This window comes from Anolis sagrei, chromosome 9, assembly GCF_037176765.1.
Source record: "Anolis sagrei isolate rAnoSag1 chromosome 9, rAnoSag1.mat, whole genome shotgun sequence".
Taxonomy (NCBI): domain Eukaryota; kingdom Metazoa; phylum Chordata; class Lepidosauria; order Squamata; family Dactyloidae; genus Anolis; species Anolis sagrei.
The window spans coordinates 12,237,457-12,260,993 of record NC_090029.1 but is presented as its reverse complement, the minus strand read 5'-3'; the positions used below and the strand labels follow the sequence as shown (position 1 = coordinate 12,260,993).

The window sequence follows — 23,537 nt, the reverse complement described above, 5'->3', positions numbered from 1 at the left end:
GCAAAAGCTGAGGTCCAAAGAAGGACTCGCACTGAACATGGAGAAAAGCAAAGTGCTCTTCCAGCAAAAGGCACCAGTCAATCCCTCTGCAATGCTGGAAATACAGCTTAATTGTGCACTGTTAGAAAAGTTTGACCATTTCCACCCCCTTGGAAGCTACCTCTCCACAAAAGTGAATGTTGATGCTGAAATACAACACCATCTGAGCTCTGCGGGTGCAGAGAGTGTTTGAGGGCTGGGACATCCCAGAGAGCAAGATGCTTATTAATATAGCCATTGTCCTCCCATCCCTGTTCTATGCCTGCAGAACGTGGACTTGAAGTCGATAGGGAATTTAAAAAGGTCTGGTCCAGAAGGAGAGACCCTGTGGCCCCACCAAAGAGGGATCGCTACAATGGTGAGCAAAGAGAAACCCAATTTTACAATAATTGTTTTTCCTTAGGTTCCCAAAAAGAATCTCACCAAAGTTGAAGGAAGCACCAACGAGATAATTTATTAGCTATTCAGCTGAAAAGGGTGCAGAGCAACAATCATTAGCCAAGCTAAGCATACATGAGTACAAATAAAGGCCATTTTTATAGAAAAACAAGAGTTGTGTGGTTTGAATCTCCCGCTCCCTGCCCTCCGCCTGGCTTGAAGGTGATTGGCCGGCACTTCAACAGCTGGGAGGAAGCTTGGCCGCCTTTCGAGCACATGAGCCAATCACAGGGCTTCTGCTGTGTGCCTGGGCCAATCAGAGGGCGTCTGCCGCTTCAACGCTTCAGCGAATCAGGAGCGAGGGAGGCAGGTCAAGGGAATACAATGCATTCTTGAGTGGATTATGGAAACTCAGTAAATGTCCAAGGGGCTCGGCGAGTCCTAAAAGGCCTATGAGCTAAGCCTTACTATTGTTCTGTGAGTGATTACAATAAACATTTATGTTGGCGAGACCGCCATAATCCGGGTTTTCCTTTCACGCCAAGACAGAGGAACAATGGGGGAAACTTAGGTGGATGTCTTAGTGAGAGAGATTGAATGGGTGACAGATCAGGAGAGGGGTTTGAAGAAACACAAATTCGGCCTCCCTAGGAAGCCTGGAAGGCATCCCAGGCGGGCCGGCGGCTTTCCGCGGCCCAGAAAAGGTAAATTCATGCTTTTTAGTTTAGTGAGTCAGGAAGAAGACACAAAGTATCATTCTGAAGAGGTGAAGGTTACAGTTCAATTAGTAATTAATTATAAAATCCACAAGAACCTAGTAATTCAATTAGTCTTTATTTGGGATTGTGTTACAATGTTTGGGCTGGGGAAAGAAGTGAAAGGGGAGAGCTAAAAGGCTGCAGAGTCCCTGGTTGAGGCTGCTGCAGGGGCAGATTTCACCAGTGTTGGCCCAACTGGGCATCCAGGAACTGCGGAACTCCCTGCAGCTGGTCAGATCAGCTTGAAAGCAGGGGCCTGGGGCGCCCTCGGCATCAGACTGTCTACAGAAGTTACACTCAATTCCTGCAACGATTCCATCAGCACTGCCTCCGAAAAATCCTGCAAATCTCTTGGGAAGATGACAGACGGACAAATGTCAGCGTGCTGGAAGAAGCAAAGACTACCAGCATTGAAGCGATGCGCCTACGCCATGAACTCTGCTGGACTGAATGCCATGTTGTCCGAATGCCTAAAGAGCACCATCTCCCAAAGCGGTGACTCTACTCCCAACTCAAGAACAGGAAATGGAATGGCCTCATGTAAGCCGCTCCAAGTCCCTTGGGGAGATGGTGGCGGGTTATAAATAAAGTTTTATTATTATTATTATTATTATTATTATTAATGTTGCTGGGCAGGAAAAGAGACTGAAAGACGGGCTTAAAAGCAACAGAGAACTGGGAAGCCCTGGCCCTTGAGTGCTGTCACTGGAGGTCAGCTGTGACCAGCAGTGCTGCAGAATTCAAAGAGGCACGAATGGAGTGAGAAAGGGAGAAACGTGCCAAGAGGAAGACGGCGCCTCAAGCCAGCTCTAACCAGGACTGGGAAGGCCCGCCAGTCTGAAACTGCACGAAATGGCAGGGTGGATCCCGCCACTACGTGTGTCTCTAGCACGCGTGCGCACTAGCATCATGGAACCGCTGCCTGCTCTCCCCTCCCTCCTTCCGCAGGGCGCGTCTTCCGCCTCCCTCGCTTTTTCTCACTGAACGCATGCGCATTAGAATCATGGAGCCACTCCCTCCCTCTTTCTGGGGGGCGGGGCTTCTGCCTGCCGCTCTTTTTTCCTCAGGGTTCACGCATGCGCCCAAGTCCTAAGGGCAGCTCCTTACTCCTTCCCTCCTTCCTTCCGCGGGGCGCGTCTTCCGCCTCCCTCGCTTTTTCTCACTGAACGCATGCGCACAAGAAACATGGAGCAACTCCCTCCCTCTTTCTAGGGGACGTGGCTTCCGGCTGCAACTCTTTTTTCCTCAAGGTTCACGCATGCGCCCAAGGGCAGCTCTTTACTCCTTCCCTCCCTCCTTCCGCGGGGCGTGTCTTCCGCCTCCTTCGCTGAACGCATGCGCACTAGAATCATAGAGCCGCTCCCTCCCTCTTTTTGGGGGCGTGGCTTCTGCCTGCCGCTCTTTTTTCCTCAGAGTTCACGCATGCGCACAAGGGCAGCTCCTTACTCCTTCCCCCCTCCTTCCGCAGGGCGTGTCTTCCGCCTCCTTCGCTGAACGCATGCGCAGTAGAATCATGGAGCCGCTCCCTCCCTCTTTCTGGGGGGCGTGGCTTCTACCTTACTCCTTCCCTCCCTCCTTCAGCGGGGCGTGTCTTCCGCCTCCCTCTCCTTCTCTCAGGGTCAGCTCCACCGCACGCATGCGCACTAGCCCTCTGCTCCATTCCTCCTCCTTTCCGCGGGGCGTGGCTTCCGACTGGCTCCCGTTTCCTCAGGGTTCGGTTCCTAGTACGCATGCGCACTCTCCCTGCGCGGCCGCTCCCTGCTCCTCCTCCTTCCGCGGGGCGTGGCCTCGGCCTGTCATGGCGGCGGCGGCCTTTCCGGGCCAGAAGCGGCCTTGGCGGAGAGGCGGCGGGGCCCTGTAGCCGGAGAAGGCGGGGCTGGGCCATGGAGGGCCTGGCGGAGCCCCCCCCTCCCGGGAAGAAGGAGGAGGGGGAAGGGGGTTCCCCTGAGGGGAAGAAGGCGGGCGTCTCTGCCGGAGGAGAGAGGCCTCAGGGCGGAGAGAGGGGAGAGGAGGAAGAAGAGGAGGAGGACTCGGTGGGATCGTTCTCACACTTGCCCTCCTCCTCCTCCTCGTCTTCGTCGTCCTCCTCCTCCGCCGCGGGGCCCGCCTCGGAAGCCGGCCAAGCCGAGGAGGGGGACTCCCGGCTTGCCCTGGCCGCAGCCGCCTCCCCGCCCGCCGCCAAGGAGCGGGCCTTCCCGGCGGGGCAGGGCGTGTACCACCTGAAGTGGGTCCGGTGGAAGGAGGAGCAGACGCCCCTCGTCACCCAGAACGAGAACGGGCCCTGCCCGCTCCTCGCCATCATGAACGTCCTCCTCCTCGCCTGGAAGGTGAGCCCGGGAAGGAGGCAGGAAGTAGAGCAGGGAACGGGATAGGAAGTCAAGGAAAAGGAGGCAAAAGTAGAGGAAGCGGGACAGGAAATGAGGTGGAGGGAGGGGGGACAGGGGCCATGGAAAGAGGGAAGGGGAAATAGAGGGAATGGGACAAGACATAGGTAATGGGACAAGGAAAGAGAGGGAAGGGAGGAGAGTGGCCCTCCTCCTCGCCTGGAAGGTGAGCCTGGGAAGGAGGCAGGAGATAGAGCAGGGAATAGGGTAGGAAATGAAGGAGAAGGGGGCAGAAGTAGAGGGAATGGGACAGGAAATGAGGTGGAGGGAGGGAGGGGAAATAGAGGGAATGGTACAGGGTATGAAGGAAATAGGATAAGGAATAGAGGGAATGGGACAGGGAAAGAGAGGGAAGGGAGAAGGAGAGTGGCCTTCTTCCTCGCCTGGAAGGTGAGCTGGGAAAGGACGCAAGAAGCAGAGGGAAGGAGGCAGGAAATAGAGCACAGAAATGGATAGGAAATGGCACCAGAAGTAGAGGGAATGGGACAGGAAATGAGGCGGAGGGAGGGAGGGAAGGGGCCATGGGAGGAGGAGGGGAAGGGGATATAGAGGGGATGGGACAAGATGTAGGGGGAATGGGGCAGGGTATGAAGGAAATAGGATAAGCACTAAAGGGAATGGGACTGGGAAAGAGAGGGAAGGGAGAAGGAGAGTGGCCCTCCTAATCCCCTGAAAGGTGAGCCCAGGAAGGAGACAGAAAATAGAGTAGGGAATAGGATAGGAAATGAAGGAAACGGGGCCATGGAAGGAGGGAAGGAGAAATAGAGGGAATGGGACAAGACATAGGGAATGGGACAGGGAAAGAGAGGGAAGGGAGAAGGAGAGTGGCCCTCCTCCTCGCCCGGAAGGTGAGCCAAGAAAAGAGGCGAGAAAAGAGGGGAGGCAGGAAATAGAGCACAGAATAGGATAGGAAATAGGACCAGAAGTAGAGGGAATGGGACAGGAAATGAGGTGAACGGAGGGAGGGAAGAGGCCATGGGAGGAGGGAAAGGGAAATAGAGGGAATGGGACAGAGAGGGAAGGGAGGAGAGGGGCCCTCTTCTTTGCCTGGAAGGTGAGCCCGGGAAGGAGACAGGAAACAGAGCAAGGAATAGGATAGGAAATGCAGGAAACAGGGCCAGAAGTAGAGGGGATGGGGCAGGAAATGAGGCTGGGGGGGGGGAATAGAGGGAATGGGGAAGGGTATAAAGGAAATAGGATAAGAAATAGAGGAATGGGACAGGGAAAGAGAGGGAAGGAGGCAGGAAATAGAGCAGGGAACAGGATAGGAAATGAAGGAAAAGGGGGCAGAAGTAAAGGGAATAGGGCAGTCAATGAGGCGGAGGGAGGGCAGGAAAATAGAGGGAATGGGACAAGATATAGAGGGAATGGGACAGGATATGAAGGAAATAGGATAAGAAATAGGGGGAATGGGACAAGGAAGGGGAGAAGGAGAGTGGCCCTCTTCCTCGCCTGGAAGGAGAGCCCGGGAAGGAGACAGGAAATAGAGCAGGGAACAGGATAGGAAATGAAGGAAATGGTGCCAGAAGTAGAGGGGATGGGAGGGGATGGGACAGGAAATGAGGCAGAGGGAGGGAGGTATGGGGCCATGGGAGAAGGAGGGGGAGGAGGCAAGGGAATAAAGAGGGGATGGGACAAGATGTAGAGGGAATGAGGCAGGATATGAAGGAAATAGAATAAGAAATAGAGGGAATGGGACATGGAAAGAGAGGGAAGGGAGAAGGAGAGTGGCCCTCGGTGTGGGGCTGGCGGAGATGTTGGCCTTCCAAGGGGGGCCTTAAGATGCAGCCACATTGCAGTATTGGACCATTTTAGTCATTTATATACCACCTTCCCTTCCATTTGCCCAAAAGTTCAGTTCCGCGTAGCGTAGAGAACATTGAATTGATGGGGCTGTCATAGGTGTCAGCAGCAGTCAGTCAATCCAGCGTGAGTCTCTGCATTTATGCTCCGCACAGTAGAGCATAAATTATTTTTCAGAAAAACTTTTATCCAACAGGAAGGTTCTCTCACAAGTTCTGGCTCCTCCAATATTAACCCTGTTTCTGGGTATCACCTGTTTTCCCCTATCAGCTGTAGTTTTTGTGATACAGAACATATGCCATCTACCATTCTTCCCTCTTCTCATTCATAGAAAAATCAGGATATGTTAATGTAGTGTTTAGTATCTTGTAAGTATGAAGGAAACATATTAAAAATTAAAAGAAATTTGTGCTTTTTCAACTTATTTTACTCCAAAAGGACACATTTATGAAACAAAGTCTCCAGACATTTGACACACAAGAAAGGAGAGCTGATGTGGTCTATCCAATGCAATCTTCTGAATCAGTAACCCAAATAATCCCTGGAACAGGCCTAAAAACCAAGACCTTATGAAAATGTTCTTGTTGGGCTGTGTCATAGCAGTTTGACAGGCAGGTGGCCCCAAACCCCTGGCTTGGACGTGAGGATGGTCCTTTTATTGGCCTTTATTCCAGCACTGATGTAGAAGTTGTTGTTCTTGTTGTGAGCTTTCAAGTCATTTCCAATGTCTCCCCATACACCACCAAATAGCATGGGTAGTCTCCAGGTTATGAAAAAGAGAGGTTCTGTAGGTTTGCTCTTAAGCTGAAATTGTTTTAAGTTGAAACAGGAACTTTTTAAAGAGTAAATCCAGGCAAACATACAATGGGGGGAAAAGTACTGTATATACTTGAGTATAAGCCTAGTTTTTCAGGCCTTTTTTTTGGGCTGAAAAAGTCCCTCTTGGCTTATACTCGAGTCAAGGTTATTTATTATTTTACTCTGTTATAAATACGTAATAAATGTGTTGTTGTTATTATTATATTTATTATTTTACTTTATTGTTGTTATTACATTTATTATTTTACTCTATTATTGTTGTTATTATTACATTTATTATTTTACTCTATTATTATTGGAAGGATACGCAAGCACCTAATGAGACATGCCGCATTATCACAGAATGTCTATGTCCCACACCACTGGAGAAATTATACTGCTTAGCCCAGGGGTCCTCAAACTAAGGCCCGGGGGCCAGATACGGCCCTCCAAGGTTATTTACCTAGCCCTTGCTCAGGGTCAACCTAAGTCTGAAACAGCTTGAAAGCACACAACAACAGCAATCCTATGTCATCAGTCAAAAGCAGGCCCACAATTCCCATTTAATACTAATAATTTTATATTTGTTAAAATTTATCTTCATTTTAAATTATTACATTGTTTTTAAGTGGGGTTTTTTTTGCACTACAAATAAGATATGTGCAGTGTGCATAGGAATTCATTCTTTTCTTTTTCAAATTATAATCCGGCCCTTTAACAGTTTGAGGGACTGTGGCCCTTTGTTTAAAAAGTTTGTGGACTCCTGGTTTAGCCAGTATTGCATCACCTGACATCCTCTGGGAAGAAGCAGCCAATAATAAAGGACCAAGGCAGTGAAATAGCTTCCTATAATCTACAGAGATACTTGCAGGAATAACTCAGCAAGCAAGAGCCCAAAAGTGACAGGGTAAAACCCGGAATCTCAATCTGTGGCTGAGATTGGATGAAAGACTCCCTCCTGGGCACACAAAAGACTGGGCAACTTGGAAGGCACTGAACAGGCTGCGCTCTGGCACCACAAGATGCAGAGCCAACCTTAAGAAAAGGGGCCACAAAGTGGAGTCCATGACATGCGAGTGCGGAGGAGAGCAAACCACAGACCAACTAGTACAATGCAGTCTGAGCCCTGCAATGTTCACAATGGAGGTGTTTACATTTGTGGACAGCTATTGATAAGAGGTGGAGCTGATGTGCCGCAGTGGGTTAAACCCTTGTGCCAGCTACTAATGACCAGAAGACCTGAAGGTTGGTGGTTCAAATCCACGAGACAGGTTGAGCTCCCGTCTGTCAGCCCCAGTTTCCCATGCAGAGACATGAGAGAAGCCTCTCACAGGATGGTAACACATCCGGGCGTCCCCTGGGCAACATCCTTGCACATGACCAATTCTCTCACACCAGAAGCAACTTGCAATATACTCAAGCTATTTCTGACACAATAAAAAACTGGTCAAAGGACATTTAGTACAATGCCAAGTTTTTAACTTTCTTTGTGTTTTTAAATACAACTGTACTCTCAATTAGTTTCTGACACAATAAATAAATAAATATCAAAAGTGTTCTTGGCACAAATGCCGCTGTTCTGTAAGATAGGCTACTGAATCAAGCCATGGTCATCGTCAGGAACACACAGTGCTCCAGACAGGAAAAGAAAGTTCTTTTGCTGTCAGATGTTTCCTTGATGGGAGATTAGGAAGTAGCAGAAACGCAGGGGCCTCCCTTTTGGCAGAACGAATGCAACAGTCTTGTTCTTGTTGGGAATGTTTCACCTGAATGCCAAGAAGAGTCATCCCAGATGTTTGGGGAAATTGATTTCAGTATGTCACATAAAACTTTGTTGCGATCTCTCTGCACTGATGTATTGCAAATTCAGAGATACAAAACCCTTGGAAGCTGTTCATCTTTGTAAAATTTCTATTGTTATTATTATTGTATTTATTTCTACCTCGCTTTATTTCTCCCGCAGGAAACTCAGAGCAGGTTAACATAAAAACATCAGCACGCAATGTAAAATCTATATAAATAAAAATGTAATGTTAGTTTTTGGAATTAACAGAACTCAAAAACCATTGGACGAATTGACACCAAATTCGGACACAATACACCTATCAGGCCAACAAGTGACCATCACTCATAAAAACACTGAAAAACATAGCAGAAAAGACTTTAAAAGCAAAAAAAAAAACCCCATTACAACGCATGTGCAAAACCACATATATATACGCAAACACACATATGCAACCACACATATATATACACACACAAAGAACATATATACAGACTGGGCCACAGCAACGCATGGCAAGGGATGGCTAGTATACAATAATACTAATATTAAAACAGCATTAAACATCTTTAGTATTAAAAACAATTCAGATTAAATCCATAAAAACATATAAAGCCACAATCTAAGTAAATAAAACCTCATGATGTTCATTTTTATCTCTCTCCAGGTGAAACTGCCACCGATGATGGAAATCATAACAGCTGAGCAGTTGATGGAATACTTAGGTTGGTATTCATGACACTGTGCTGATGATTAGTATTGATAGAAATAGTTTATCCCATGGAAGGAAGGGCCTGGACCCATGAAAGCCTTTCCCTTTATACTTTATACTACTGTGACTTTTAGCTGTTGTCTGTGGAGCACCGTGGTAGGTTTTATTTATTTATTTGCTTCACTTGTATACCGCTCTTCTCAGCCATCAGGCGACTCAGAGCGGTTAACAACCAGTATCAACAACACAATACAAAATCATGAATAATTTAAAACAGTAATCAATTAATTAACATCAGAGAAAAGAGGTCGAAAAATAGTACAAATACATTTAAAAACATATCTATGGTACTCAAAGAATTGCTTTAATTATTCTCTCTTTTAGGAGACTATATCCTTGATTCAAAACCAAAAGAAATCTCAGAAATTCAGCGCCTAAACTATGAGCAGGTAATAATAAAATGCAGCCTGTTTTGCGAATAGGTGGCCTTTGTACCAGTGTGTTAAAATACTTGCATTTTCATATTGCAAAATTGCTAATGTTAGGATCCTTATGCTTGTAAAAGTGAAAATGCCATTTTATCAGAGGTCTCCTAGATTTATTCATTATGATCATATTGTCAATCAGTCAATTAATATCAAACCACACACATTGGGAGCATCCTTATCTTGGGTTTGCAATTAAGTTTGTCTTGGCCTGATAAGAACCTGAAGCCTAAAACTTCGTAGTAAATGGCAAGATGCATAACATTTTCACTTCGTATCTCTGAGTTTTCATTTTACTATAATAATGGATGGAAGTAGGGAAGTAGAGAGGAAATGACTAATAAGATATTCAAAGAAGTTGCCTTAACTTCTATATTTCCCTCCCTTCCCTGGAAGATTTCAACATGTGCTGGTAGAATAATGTAAGATTTGAAATATTTGCTCTCGAGCCTCTTTAGAATTAATTTATTATGGGTATTACTATTGCTTTGGGCATACTCCAGTTTAACATATCAGTAAAGAAGCCTGGGATCTAATTGTGTCACTAAATCAATTGTGCGTGTGTGTATGCAAACACACGTATATGATACATCAGTCATATTATGTTAACGTCATATACACTGAGCGTGTACTCCTGGTGCCCACAGTAAATAAGGCTGGCTTTTCTCCTCCTCCTTTGACCTTCTGTTGGCAGAACATGAGCGACGCGATGGCAATCTTGCACAAGCTGCAGACGGGGCTGGACGTTAACGTCAGGTTCACGGGCGTCCGGGTCTTTGAATACACGCCCGAGTGCATCGTGTTCGACCTTCTCGACATCCCCTTGTACCACGGGTGGCTGGTGGACCCCCAGGTAAACAGCCAGCCGGTAGGTCAAGGCAGGCGGCCATTGATAGCCTCCCTGGGAAGCAAGCCATGACTGCAAGTAAGAGAGAATGAGCCAAAGTCAAAAAGGATCTGAAATGGATTCCTAAATTAACACAAGCCATGCTTGGGTGTTTTAATTGTATTGAGCGCCGCTTCAAGCCATCAGGAGAGGCAGGGAACAGATAAAACTTGTTTTTGATGGTGAAGAGAAAAGGATAGATATGTTTAAAGTAATTTAAGACAGATTGAAGCCATTTTTTAAAAAAAATTCAAAGCAAAACAGAGCCATGCACTTGGGTGGGTATCTGTGGAAAACCAGTGAATAACTCTGCCTACAAAATTCCTAAAAGATAGCAAGGAAGAGGCACAGCAACATAATAATATAATCATCATCAACATCTTTATTTATACCCCGCCACCATCTTCCCAACGGGGACTAGAAGTGGCTTACATGGGGCCAAGCCCGGACAACATGTTACAGCAAAATAAAACATAACATAAACAAGCGACATCATCAAAATTGTATTGTCGAAGGCTTTCATGGCCGGAATCACTGGGTTGTTGTAGGTTTTTCAGGCTATATGGCCATGTTCTAGAGGCATTCTTTCCTGACGTTTCGCCTGCATCTATGGCAAGCATCCTCAGAGGTAGTGAGGTCTGTTGGAACTAGGAAAATGGGTTTATATATCTGTGGAAAGACAAGGGTGGGACAAAGGGCTCTTGTCTGCTGGAGCTAGGTGTGAATGTTTCAACTGACCACCTTGATTAGCATTTGATAGCCTGGCAGTGCCTGGGGCAATCTTTTATCGAGAGGTCATTAGCTGTCTCTGATTGTTTTCCCTCTGCTATTTTTCTGTTTTAGTTTTAGAGTTTTTAATACTGGTAGCCAGATTTTGTTCATCTTCATGGCTTCCTCCTTTCTGTTGAAATTACATAGAAAAAAAAGTATAAACACAGTAACAAAATAACATTCCAATAAACACAATCACGATAACAGTTGGCAGGCCACATGTACAGGATAAAATTATTAAAAACTCTTATGAGATAAAAATAGGAGCAGGTTATTTGCAGGGAACTTGAGGGGCTTCCAGATTGGGGTGTTAATATGCATGAAGCCTTGCCTTCAGTAGCCTGAGAGGAGGCTCCTTGGGTGGCTTTCTGTTAAAAACACTCTGCAGGCTTTGTGTCTGTGAGACTCTAAAAGTGGCAATGGGCAACATAATACCCTTGTGATGACTGCAAAAGAAAGCCAGTTAAGCTCAATATCTCTTTTCACCCCCCAGATTGCTGACATTGTGAAAGCCGTTGGCAATTGCAGCTACAATCAACTCGTGGAGAAAATAATTTGCTGTAAACAGTCAGACAGTAGTGAACTGGTTGACGAAGGTGAGCAAACTGCTTGGGATCTTTTGGGGGAACTTGGTTGGCTTAGGTCTGCTCCATTATTCTCTCTCTCTCTCTGTCATGGTTGCCATCCAGAGTCAGTGCTGGCCCACAGGAAGGGCACAGTGAGAAGCTTTGCCTCTGTTCCTGCAAAGTGACCCTTAACTGTATAGGCTTATACTAGCCGTTCCCTGCCATGCGTTGCTGTGGCCCACATGGGGGTTCTGTGTGGGAGGTTCAGCCCAATTCTATTGGTGGGGTTCAGAATGCTCTTTGATTGTAGGTGAACTATAAATCACAGCAACAACCACTCCCAAATTACAAAATCATTTTTTTAATGAAGGACATACATTGGGTTGTTAGGTGTCTTGTGTCCAAATTTGGTGTCAATTTGTCCAGTGGTTTTTGAGTTCTGTTAATCCCACAAATGAACATTACATTTTTATTTATATAGACTAGCCATCCCCTGCCACGCGTTGCTGTGGCCCACTCTGGGGGTCATGGGGGTTCTGTGTGGGAGGTTTGGCCCAATTCTATTGTTGGTGGGGTTCAGAATGCTCTGTGATTGTAGGTGAACTATAAATCCCAGCAAATACAACTCCCAAATGTCAAGGTTCTATTTTCCCCAAACTCCACCAGTGTTCGCATTTGGGCATATTGAGTATTCTTGTAGAGTTTGGTCCAGATCCATCATTGATTGAGTCCACGGTGATCTCTGGATGTAGGTGAACTACAACTCCAAAACCAAAGGACAGTGTCCACCAAACCCTTCCAGTATTTTCTGTTGGCCGTTGGAGAACTGTGTGCCAAGTTTGGTTCAATTCCATTGTTGGTGGGGTTCAGAATGTTCTTTGATTGTAGGTGAACTATAAATCCCAGCAACTACAACTCCCAAATGACAAAATCAATTTTTTGAGTGAAGGACATACATTGGGTTGTTAGGTGTCTTGTGTCCAAATTTGGTGTCAATTCGTCCAGTGGTTTTTGAGTTCTGTTAATCCCACAAACGAACATTGCATTTTTATTTATTGTATATACTCGAGTATAAGCCTAGTTTTTCAACCCTTGTTTTAGGCTGAAAAAGTCCCCCTCGGCTTATACTCAAGTCAAGGTGATTTATTATTTTGCTCTGTCATTACTATTATTTTTATTACATTTATTATTTTACTCTATTTATTATTATTACTATTATTATTTTACTTTATTGTTATTATTACATTTATTATTTTATAATTGTTGCCATTACATTTATTATTGTACTCTATTTATGATTGCTATTACTACATGTATTATTTCACTCTATTATTATTATATTTATTATTTTACTGTCTTTATTATTACTGGAAGGATTCGTAAGCACCTTTACATTGAAGAGGGTTAGGGCAGTCTTATCTTAAATTACAATTTTATATAAATATTCAAAATGATTTAACCTACTGATGCCTCAATTAATGTAATGTTATTGGTATCTATTTTCATTTTGCAATTGACCTGTAAATGCTGCATTTCCCACCCTCGGCTTATACTCGAGTCAATCCGTTTTCCTAGTTTTTTGTGGTAAAATTAAGTGGCTCGACTTATATTCGGGTCAGCCTATATTCGAGTATATACGGTATATAGATTTGGGCTCCCCTGCCTTCTGGTCTCACCCAACTCACATCCCCCCAAAGCTCATGCTCCCTTTTGTCCAAATGGCTTGCACAGTGCTATGGATTGGGTGGTTCATTTTGTCCCAGTGCGATGCATTCCCTCTGTGCGAGAATGAAGCCACGGTTCTGGTTTGACAGGTACGGTTGCGGAGCAGTTCCTCAACAACACGGCCACTCAGTTGACCTACCATGGCCTCTGTGAGTTGACGTCCACTGTCCAAGAAGGGGAGCTGTGTGTCTTCTTCAGAAACAACCACTTCAGCACCATGACCAAACACAAGGTATGCCTTGGCTGCGGACAGTGTCCTTATTGTGCTATTTTGTTGGGAACGCTGGGTGGCTTGAAAAGCGGGAGCCTGCAGTCGTACTACTGCTTTGGGGTTGCCTCTGCCCTCAAAGTTTGAGCCAAAGAGGGTTTGCTACACACCCTCAGTCCTGTCCCAGGCCTTTTTTGGGATGGCTGTCTCCCATCTTTTAAATATGTTGGAATATTTTAACTTGTGAAAGTAGACCCAAGTCAGTAACTTCTGTTCCTGTTTTTGCCCGGAGTCGATTCTGAATTTGCTTATTGTGTACTAGGGAAGTAGTATAATTGCACACAGGTAGCTTCTCTCTCACATACACACAAGGGATATGTGGAAAGCATGGCCTCTTAAGCCAAATTCAGGACACCTTTAAGACTCGTGCACCAACTGCAACTGTACCTCGGGAAGGCGGATCTGGTCAAAGTGGTCCACGCTTTAGTCACCTCTAGACTGGATTACTGCAATGCACTCTACGTGGGGCTGCCCTTGAAAACAGCCCGGAAATTTCAGATGATCCAATGTGCGGCAGCCAGGTTGTTAACTGGGGCTCCTTACAGAGAACGGTCATCCTTCCTGTTCAAGGAGCTCCACTGGCTGCCATTCATCTACCAGACCCAATTCAAGGTCCAGGCTCTTACCTACAAAGCCCTGAACAGTTTGGGACCCGCCTACCTGCATGAATGCATCTCTGTATATGAACCCACACAATCCCTTCGATCATCCGGAGAGTTCCTGCTCTCGATCCCACCAGCCTCGCAAGCGCGGTTGGTGGGGAAGAGAGAAAGGGCCTTCTTGGTGGTGGCCCCTCGACTCTGGAACTCACTTCCTAAAGACCTCAGACAGGTCCCAACTTTGGCAGTCTTTAGGAGCTTGAAGACGTGGTTGTTCCAGGGTGCCTTCCCGGAATAATGATCCCATAGCACTTTGCCCTCCAAAGCACTTTACATTTCTTTAAGTCTGCTCGTATGCCCTTCCACAAACATCAGTATCACCTTTTCGTCCATGTCCCAGCATTGTTTCCAATTTTAACTCTACATTTGGCCTTCCCACTGTTTTTAATTGTGTGTTGTCTTATTGATAATGTTGTGTATTTTATTGTCTATGCTTTTTAAATAGTTGTATTGTTGTTATTATTGCTTGTATTGTTGTGTTTGGGCTCGGCCTCATGTAAGCTGCACCGGGTCCCTTGGGGAGATGGTAGCGGGGTACAAATAAAGTATTATTATTATTACCTCAGAGCAACAGGGACAAATGCAAGATACTCCACTTAGGCAGAAAAAACAAAATGCAAAGATACAGAATGGGGGACAATGCCTGGCTCGAGAGCAGTACGTGTGAAAAAGATCTTGGAGTCCTCGTGGACAACAAGTTAAACATGAGCCAACAATGTGATCTGGCAGCAAAAAACGCCAGTGGGATTTTGGCCTGCATCAATAGGAGCCTAGTGTCTAGATCTAGGGAAGTCATGCTACCCTTCTATTCTGCTTTGGTTAGACCACACCTGGAATATTGTGTCCAATTCTGGGCACCACAATTCAAGAGAGATGTTGACAAGCTGGAATGTGTCCAGAGGAGGGCGACTAAAATGATCAAGCGTCTGGAAAACAAGCCCTATGAGGAGCGGCTTAAAGAGCTGGGCATGTTTAGCCTGAAGAAGAGAAGGCTGAGAGGAGATATGATAGCCATGTATAAATATGTGAGAGGAAGCCACAGGGAGGAGGGAGCAAGCTTGTTTTCTGCTTCCCTGGAGACTAGGACGCAGTGGAACAATGGCTTCAAACTATAATTATTATTATTATTATTATTAACTTTATTTGGCCCCACTAACATCTCTCGAGCCCCTGGTGGCGCAGTGGGTTAAAGCACTGAGCTGCTGAGCTTGTTGATCGAAAGGTCGCAGGTTCAATTCCGGGGAACGGCGTGAGCTTCCGCTGTCAGCCCTAGCTTCTGCCAACCTAGCAGTTCGAAAACATGCAAATGTGAGTAGATCAATAGGTACCACTCCGGCGGGAAGGTAACGGCGCTCCATGCAGTCATGCCGGCCACATGACCTTGGAGGTGTCTACGGACAACGCTGGCTCTTCGGCTTAGAAATGGAGATGAGCACCAGACCCCAGAATCAGACATGACTGGACTTAATGTCAGGGGACTACCTACTAACATCTCTCGAAGGACTCGGTGTGGCTTACAAAGGCCAAGGCCCTCAATAAAGCAACAGCATAACAAATACAACACTAAAACCCATAAAGCAAACCAATAAACATTAAAGCAATAACAGTAAAACATCAAAAACAATAGATCATGACACATTTAAAACTAGGGCCAGGCCAAATGTAATGAATAAATTAAAAGTGCTGGACATGACAGGGGAAATGTAAGGATTTTAGGGTAGGTGCAATGTGCAGGCAATCTTAAATCTCTGGTAAAGTACATTTGGGACATGATGCTAGGAGTTTCCTATTCTGGAAAGGCACACTGCAACAGCCAGGAAAGGAGATTCCATCTGAACATGAGGAAGAACTTCCTGACTGTGAGAGCCGTTCAGCAGTGGAACTCTCTGCCCCGGAGTGTGGTGGAGGCTCCTTCTTTGGAAGCTTTTAAACAGAGGCTGGATGGCCATCTGTTAGGGGTGCTTTGAATGCAATATTCCTGCTTCTTGGCACAATGGAATTGGACTGGATGGCCCATGAGGTCTCTTCCAACTCTAGGATTCTATGATTCTAAAGTCTGGAAATCTTATTGGCAAGGGTTTATTAGGGTATTTTTAAAATAGGAAGCTCTGGTTGCATGTGTGAAACTTGTCCTTTGATTCAGGGCCAGCTTTACCTTCTGGTGACAGACCAGGGTTTCCTTACCGAAGATAAAGTGGTCTGGGAAAGTTTGCACAACGTGGATGGGGATGGAAACTTCTGTGACTCTGAGTTCCACCTTCGGCCACCATCCGACCCAGAAACGGTCTACCGAGGGCAGCAAGACCAGATAGATCAGGTAGGTGCGAGGACTCTTCCTTCAGTGCCTTAGCCATTCTTGGGCTGGCTGTGCTTTGCATGCTTCTTTCTGCCCTCTGTCTTTCTTTCTTTCTTTTTAAAAAAGATTAAACAGTGTAGGACTCCATAGCCAACAGCACAACACTCTGCCCATGTGGGGCTGTGTGTCGTCCTCTGCCCCCAGTTCACTATCAACCCGCTGGGAAATCCATTGCAGTTGTCGAAGGCTTTCATGGCCAGAATCACTGGGTTGCTGTAGGTTTTTTTTTGGGGTATATGGCCATGTTCTAGAGGCATTCTCTCCTGATGTTTTGCCTGCATCTATGGCAAGCATCCATGAAAATGAACACAATCTGGCTACCAGTATTTAAAAAAAAACTCTAAAATTTCAACAGCAAAACAACAGAAGGGAAACAATCAGGGACATCTAATCACCTCTCAACAAAAGATTGCCCCAGCCACTGCCAGGCCATCAAATGCTAATCAAGGTGGTCAGTTGAAACATTCACACCTAGCTCCAACAGACAAGAGTCCTTTGTCCCACCCCGGTCATTCCACAGATATATAAACCCAATTTTCCTAGTTCCAATAGACCTCACTACCTCTGAGGATGCTTGCCATAGATGCAGGTGAAAAGTCAGGAGAAAATGCCTCCCGAACATGGCCATATAGCCTGAAAAAACAGCAATCCACTGCAGTTGTTCTTTGCCAGTTGGGAGGAGAAGGCAGTCCAGCAGAGGAAGAGGAAGCTAATGTGGGTTTTCAGAGGAGGAAACAAGGGTGTGTGCCACAATGGGGTACGCCACCTTTTTCCTTCCCGTCTTTCCTTCCCCTCTCCTCTTCCTCTTCACTGGGACTGGAGGGTGTTTGGACGAACGGAGAGGGCAAAGGGCAAGAGAGGTGGGGCAAAGAACTCTTGCCTGCTGGAGCTAGGTGTGAATGTTTCACCTGACCACCTTGATTAGCATTTGATGGCCTGGCAGTGCCTGGGAGAATCTTTTGTTGAGAGGTGATTAGATGTGCCTGATTGTTTCCTGTCTGCGCCTCCTCCAGTGCGCTCGGTGTGTGTGCCAGGAGCCTTCCCAGAGGGGAGGGCGGGGTTGCCCCTGGCTAGGGGCTTTCCTGGGAGAGGTGCCTTCAGCAGTGGGTTTGCCCCTAGGACTACCTGATGGCCTTGTCCTTGCAACAAGAGCAGCAGAGCCAGGACCTCAACTGGGAGCAGCTGCCTGAAGGCATCAGTGACCTTGAGCTTGCCAAGAAGCTGCAGGAGGAAGAGGACCGGCGGGCCTCCCAGTACTATCAGGAGCAAGAGCAAGCCGCCGCCGCAGCCGCCGCCACAGCTGCTCAGGTCCAGGTAAAGAGGACCTTGGCTTCTGCTCAGTCCTTGACCTTGCCTGAGGCCATGCATGTCGCCGCCCCCCCCCCCCCCCCCCGCCCGGGGAAGGGGCAGGCTGGATGACCTTTGCGTTGGCCCGGGTAGGGATTGGGAGCTGCTGAGCCCCAGGGAGGGGACGCTAGTGTTGTCCGTGTGTGTATTGTTTTAATGTTCGATTGTTATTTATTTATCTTGTCATCAGCAACCATACCATTGTATTACATTTCTAACAGAACAAAACAAACACACAGATTAAAAAAAAAACCCCACAGATTTTGCAAACTTGGTAGTTAGTTAAATGTCCTTGGACCAGTATATGGCCACTTGGAGTGCCTCTGGTGTTGCCGCAAGAAGGTCCTCCATTGTGCATGTAGCAGGGCTCAGGGTGCATTGCAGCAGGTGGTCAGTGGTTTGCTCTTCTCCACACTCGCATGCCGTGGATTCCACCCTGTAGCCCCATTTCTTAAGATTGGCTCTGCATCTCGTGGTGCCAGGGCGCAGTCTGTGTGTCTTCTGTGTGCCCTCATCTGGTATCACCCATGGATTGAGGTGCAGGTTTTGAGCCTGCCACTTTTGGACTCTCGCTTGCTGAGGTGTTCCAGCGAGTGTCTCTGAAGATCTAAGAAAACTATGTCTTGATTTAAGTCGTTGACGTGCTGGCTGATACCCAAACAGAGGATGAGCTGGAGATGTCTCTGCCTTCGTCCTTTCACTGTTGGCTGCTACTTCCCGGGGGATGTCAGGTGGTGCAATACTGGCTAAGCAGTGTAATTTCCCCAGTGGTGTGGGGCGCAGACACCCTGTGATAATGCGGCATGTCTCATTAAGAGCCACATCCACTGTTTTAGTGTGGTGAGATGTGTTCCACACTGGGCAGGCATACTCAGCAGCAGAGTAGCATAGCGCAAGGGCAGATGGCTTCACTGTGTCTGGTTGTGATCCCCAGGTTGTGCCAGTCAGCTTTCGTATGATGTTGTTTCTAGCGCCCACTTTTTGCTTGATGTTCAGACAATGCTTCTTGTAGGTCAGAGCACGGTCCAAAGTGACTCCCAGGTATTTGGGTGCACTCCAATGCTCCAGTGGGATTCTTTCCCAGGTAATCTTCAGAACTCAGGATGCTTGTCTGTTCTTAAGGTGAAAAACACATGTCTGTGTTTTAGATGGATTAGGGATCAGTAATGATTGACAACTGGGAAATAGAGGGAGAAAATGTGGAGGCCGTGACAGACTTTGTATTTCTAGGTGCAAAGATGACTGCAGATGCAGACTGTGGCCAGGAAATCAGAAGACGCTTACTTCTTGGGAGGAGAGCAATGTCCAGTCTCGATAAAATAGTAAAGAGTAGAGACATCAGACTGGCAACAAAGATCCGCCTAGTCAAAGCCATGGTATTCCCTGTAGTCACCTACGGATGTGAGAGCTGGACCTTAGGGAAGGCTGAGCGAAGGAAGATTTTGAGCTGTGGTGCTGGAGGAAAGTTCTGAGAGTGCCTTGGACTGCGAGAAGATCCAACCAGTCCATCCTCCAGGAAATAAAGCCTGACTGCTCATTGGAGGGAAGGATACTAGAGACAAAGTTGAAGTACTTTGGCCATATCATGAGGAGACAGCAAAGCCTGGAGAAGACAATGGTGCTGGGGAAAGTGGAAGGCAAAAGGAAGAGGGGCCGACCAAGGGCAAGATGGATGGATGGCATCCTTGAAGTGACTGGACTGACCTTGAAGGAGCTGGGGGTGGTGACGGCCGACAGGGAGCTCTGGCGTGGACTGGTCCATGAGGTCACAAAGAGTCGGAGACGACTGAACGAATGAACAACAACAATAGGCAGTAAGAGCACCTAGAGCTTCGGAGAGGCCTATTACAGGGAAAACCAGCTGATCCCTAATCCATCTAAAACACAGGCATGCGCCTTTCACCTTAAGAACAGACAAGCATCCCGAGCTCTGAGGATTACCTGGGAAGGAATCCCACTGGAGCATTGCAACACACCCAAATACCTGGGAGTCACTTTGGACCGTGCTCTGACCTACAAGAAGCACTGCCTGAACATCAAGCAAAAAGTGGGCGCTAGAAACAACATCATACGAAAGCTGACTATTGTTATTGCTTTAATATTTCTTGGCTTGCTTTATGAGTTTTATTGTTGTATTTGTTATGCTGTTGTTTTATTGAGGGCCTTGGCCTTTGTAAGCCACACCGAGTCCTTCGGGAGATGTTAGCGGGGTACAAATAAAGATAATAATAATAATAATAATAATAATAATAATAATAATAATAATAATATGCCTTGACAGCCACCTGCGCCCAGAGCGGCCTCTCCTTCCACAGGAAAACCGTCGGGGGGCAGCGAGCGGAAGCGGAAGGAGCCGAAGGAGAAGGAGAAAGAGTCCCGGGAGAAAGAGAAGAGCAGCTGTGCCATTCTATAGCAGCGGTGGGGGGCGGGAGCAGGCCCTGCCTGGACTCAAGCACACCTTGGCCCCGCCTGGGCCCCACGCCACCTGTGCCTCTCAGCCCCACAGAGACCGCGGAGCGAGGGGGGGGTCCAACGCTAGCCCAGGAAGAAGGGAAGAACACTAGAGGAACCCAAGGCATTATCACTGGCTGACCCCATTGCGCTGGGCTCCAGCTGGTGCCTCGGTTGCCGTTAGAGAAGCCCCTGCATCATGGAGGCGAACTTTGGGGTCTCTGGCCGCCCCATCACACACACATACACGCTGGTTCGTCCTGATGGACACTCCTGGGTTAGAATATTGGTCGGCATGACTGAGCACCAGGTGTGGTGAAAGGGAAACCCTCAGCAAGGGGATTGCGGTGACTGAATTGTGGCGCCCCACGAAGAGAGCCGAGCCCAGCACTGTGCTGTTATTTATTGGACCGCTCTCTATGGGTCTGGAAGGGGAAGCGGATGTGGAATTAGACTCAACGGGTGCCTGCCTCGAGAAACGCGAGGCGAGTGCAGGTGATGTGTTTGCTTGTATGCCTTATCATGTGTACTGTAGGCAGATGCCGTGTCCCTCGCCAAGGCAGCTTTAAAGCACACCTGGGGTGGAGTGCGGAGGCTGCCCCCTCCCCGGGAGCATTGGGGGCCCTCCTGATGTTGCAGGCTAGAGCCCTACTCGGAGGGCTCTGTGGTCTGGCCAAGCCCAAAGGAGTGCCCGCTCAGAGGTGGGTCTCACTTGTATATTGGAACTTTAGGAGCGGTGGTGGGATCTTATTCTCCTCCTTTGCGGGAAAGACACACACCTGTAAAGACTTGTGGTAGTATTTTGGGAAATCCAGTTTTTATAGCCCAACATGCTCCATCTCCCATTTATAGGCTCCCGACGAGGGAGTTTTTGTTGGATTTTATTGTTACTGGGATCGAGGCCCGTGAGAGCCTCCCGCTCTTCCTCCCCAGAGGGACCGGGGACTCCCTCCACCCTTTTGATAACTTTCTATATCAGTTTGTAGATGCTTCCGACAGACAAAATGTGCTGTATTTCCTAACGCCTGGGCTCCTGTGCATTACAGCCGGGCCTTGGCTCGCGTCAGTGTGACAATCTTACAACCGGGGTGGGAGAGGGTAGCCTAGCTGAACAGTTCAGTAATCCATTCCTAACTCTTTCCGTTTCCTAAAACTTCTATGTCGGAGGAGCCAAAACATTGGGAGCGGAGGCTCCTGTGCTTGTCCCTTCCCCGAGACTGAACGATTTGCCTTAGCCCCCCCCAAAGGCCAACCGTATTGCTCTTTGCGCTCAGAACCGTGGTGGCTTCATTCTGAACCCGATTCACCTTGGATCATGTTTGTCTGGAGTCTCTCTCGCCCTTCTCCAAAGCCTCTCCTTTCCCCTCGCAGACTTCAGACGCTAGTGCTGCCACCTCTTCCTATACTTACACAGAATCTGCCACTGAATCTTTCACCCAGGTGCTTCTTTCTTTTGCAAAAGGAAAACAACAATCACTGAGGTCTCTGTTTACATTAAGCGCAAGTTTGTACCATTTCCAGGATCCTTATGATTTTTAATGTGCTGAATTTGGAAGATGGGAGGGAGACGCTTGTGCACCCTATTTGTTGTTTCCAAGTTGGGCAGTCCCTCCAGGTGTCTTGGACTCCAACTCCCATAATTCCTAATACCAGCTGTTAGGAATGATGAGAGTTGAAATCCAAAACACCCAGAGGGAGGGCCCAACGTGGCCCATGCCTGCTTTAGTGTTGATAGTTTGCTGAAGGAGAAGGAAGACCGGCATGGCTTGGTTTGTATCCATTTCATGTGCGGGAACATGTCCCCACTTTGGCTGTGTGTTGTTTGCAAGGTTGTCCCATCCCATAGCTGGCTCTGCAGTGCTGTCGGTGGCCTCTCTTCAAGACAGCCACCCCATGGGCCTCCCTCATTCCTGAAGCAGAGACCGGTGGCCTGTGTTGTGGCTGCCCTCCTCCCCTTGCTGCGCATCCTTTCTCGGCAATCCAGAAAGCCCTCCAACACAACAGCAACTTATTGTCGAAGGCTTTCATGGCTGGAATCACTAGGTTCTTGTGGGTTTTTTCGGGCTATATGGCCATGTTCTAGAGGCATTTCTCCTGACGTTTCGCCTGCATCTATGGCAAGCACCTCTGAGGATGCTTGCCATAGATGCAGGCGAAACGTCAGGAGAAATGCCTCTAGAACATGGCCATATAGCCCGAAAAAACCCACAAGAACAACAGCAACTTCTCCAGCGGAGCAAAGGGAAGGAGGAGAGGCCAAGCCTTTGCAGGGCGGGGAAGCAAGAATCTCTGCACAGGCAGGGCGTGCTTTGCTATGGCAAAGGCAGGCGCAGTACAGTTCACCCCCACCCCACCCACAGCACCCCCACTTGAGCACTGCCAAATACTTTTGTAATAATTTTATAACGGAAAAGCACTTCATGTGTGTTGAAAGTATTGTTGAACAAAAGAATCATGTGTCTTGTTTTTGTCCTGGCTTGCATTCCAGTAGTGTCCCCCCGCCCTTTCTGCCTCTCTTTTTGCCTTGGTTTTGCCTGCCCCCCCCCCCCCCAAATCATCTCCTTCCCAGATTTTGGCTGGCCAGAAGCTTGGCTTTAGCAAGCAGGTAAAACTTTGCATGGATTGACACTGTGATCCGCGACCGGTCCTCTTTCTCTGTTGGATCTTGCCCACTTCTTCCAGCGGTTTGCCATTCCCCCTTGTTTCCTGTCTAATTTTATATATATATATATATTTATAATTTTTAACAGTCTTGAGTAACTTCTTCCTGTAATAAATATTGTTTCAACTTGAACGTATTAGTGGACTGCTGGGGACTGAGGGAATTGTGCTCAGGCTCTGCCTTGAGATTTATTTATCATGTCAGGGACAGACCAAACAGTTGCATTGCATTTTTTTTTAAACAAACAAAACACAAAGTTTGCAAGCTTGGTAGTCGATTAAATGTCGTTTGACCAGTATCCGGCCACTTGGAGTGCCTCTGGTGTTGCCACAAAGAAGTCCTCCCTTGTGCATGTGGCGGGGCTCAGGTTGCATCTCAGCAGGTGGTCAGTGGTTTGCTCCTTTCCACACTCGCATGTCGTGGATTCCACTTTGTAGCCCCATTTCTGAAGATTGGCTCTGCATCTCGTGGTGCCAGAACACAGTCTGTTCAGTGCCTTCCAAGTCGCCCTGTCTTCTGTGTGCCCAGGGGGGAGTCTCTCATTTGGTATCAGCCACTGATTGAGGTTCTGGGTTTGAGCCTGCCACTTTTGGACTCTCACTTGCTGAGAGTGTCTCTGTAGATCTTAGAAAACTACTTCTTGATTTAAGTTGTTGACGTGCTGGTTGATACCCAAACAGGGGATGAGCTGGAGATGTCACTGCCT

At 47.4% G+C, this 23,537-nt stretch overlaps 1 protein-coding gene across 6 annotated transcripts; it reads left to right on the top strand.

The window, feature by feature from the left end:
* Nucleotides 1-2,890: 2,890 nt before the first annotated feature.
* MINDY2 (MINDY lysine 48 deubiquitinase 2) lies at nucleotides 2,891-22,963 on the top strand. 6 transcript variants are annotated; one of them, XR_010910295.1, is made up of 10 exons: nucleotides 2,891-3,502; nucleotides 8,611-8,668; nucleotides 9,040-9,104; nucleotides 9,835-9,993; nucleotides 11,291-11,393; nucleotides 13,178-13,320; nucleotides 16,159-16,332; nucleotides 17,491-17,685; nucleotides 20,000-22,212; nucleotides 22,382-22,963. XR_010910295.1 is itself a non-coding variant. In XM_060755696.2 (9 exons), exons 1-9 carry the CDS (start codon nucleotides 2,906-2,908, stop codon nucleotides 20,129-20,131), a joined length of 1,590 nt encoding a protein of 529 aa, XP_060611679.2. In that variant the 5' UTR covers nucleotides 2,891-2,905; the 3' UTR covers nucleotides 20,132-22,963. The 6 variants fall into 6 exon arrangements, 5 of the variants coding, with proteins under 5 accessions (XP_060611679.2, XP_060611678.2, XP_067327391.1 ...); XM_060755696.2 differs by having other exon boundaries at nucleotides 17,527-17,685; nucleotides 20,000-22,963; XM_060755695.2 differs by having other exon boundaries at nucleotides 20,000-22,963.
* The last annotated feature ends 574 nt before the right edge of the window (nucleotides 22,964-23,537 follow it).

Bases quoted from the DNA above. Each gene is read 5' to 3' on its own strand.
- MINDY2 (XM_060755695.2), top strand. From the start codon at position 2,906: ATGCGCACTCTCCCTGCGCGGCCGCTCCCTGCTCCTCCTCCTTCCGCG. The intron at 13,321-16,158 runs GTATGCCTTGGC...CCTTTGATTCAG, and splicing joins GCACCATGACCAAACACAAG to GGCCAGCTTTACCTTCTGGT. The intron at 17,686-19,999 runs GTAAAGAGGACC...ATGCCTTGACAG, and splicing joins CCACAGCTGCTCAGGTCCAG to CCACCTGCGCCCAGAGCGGC.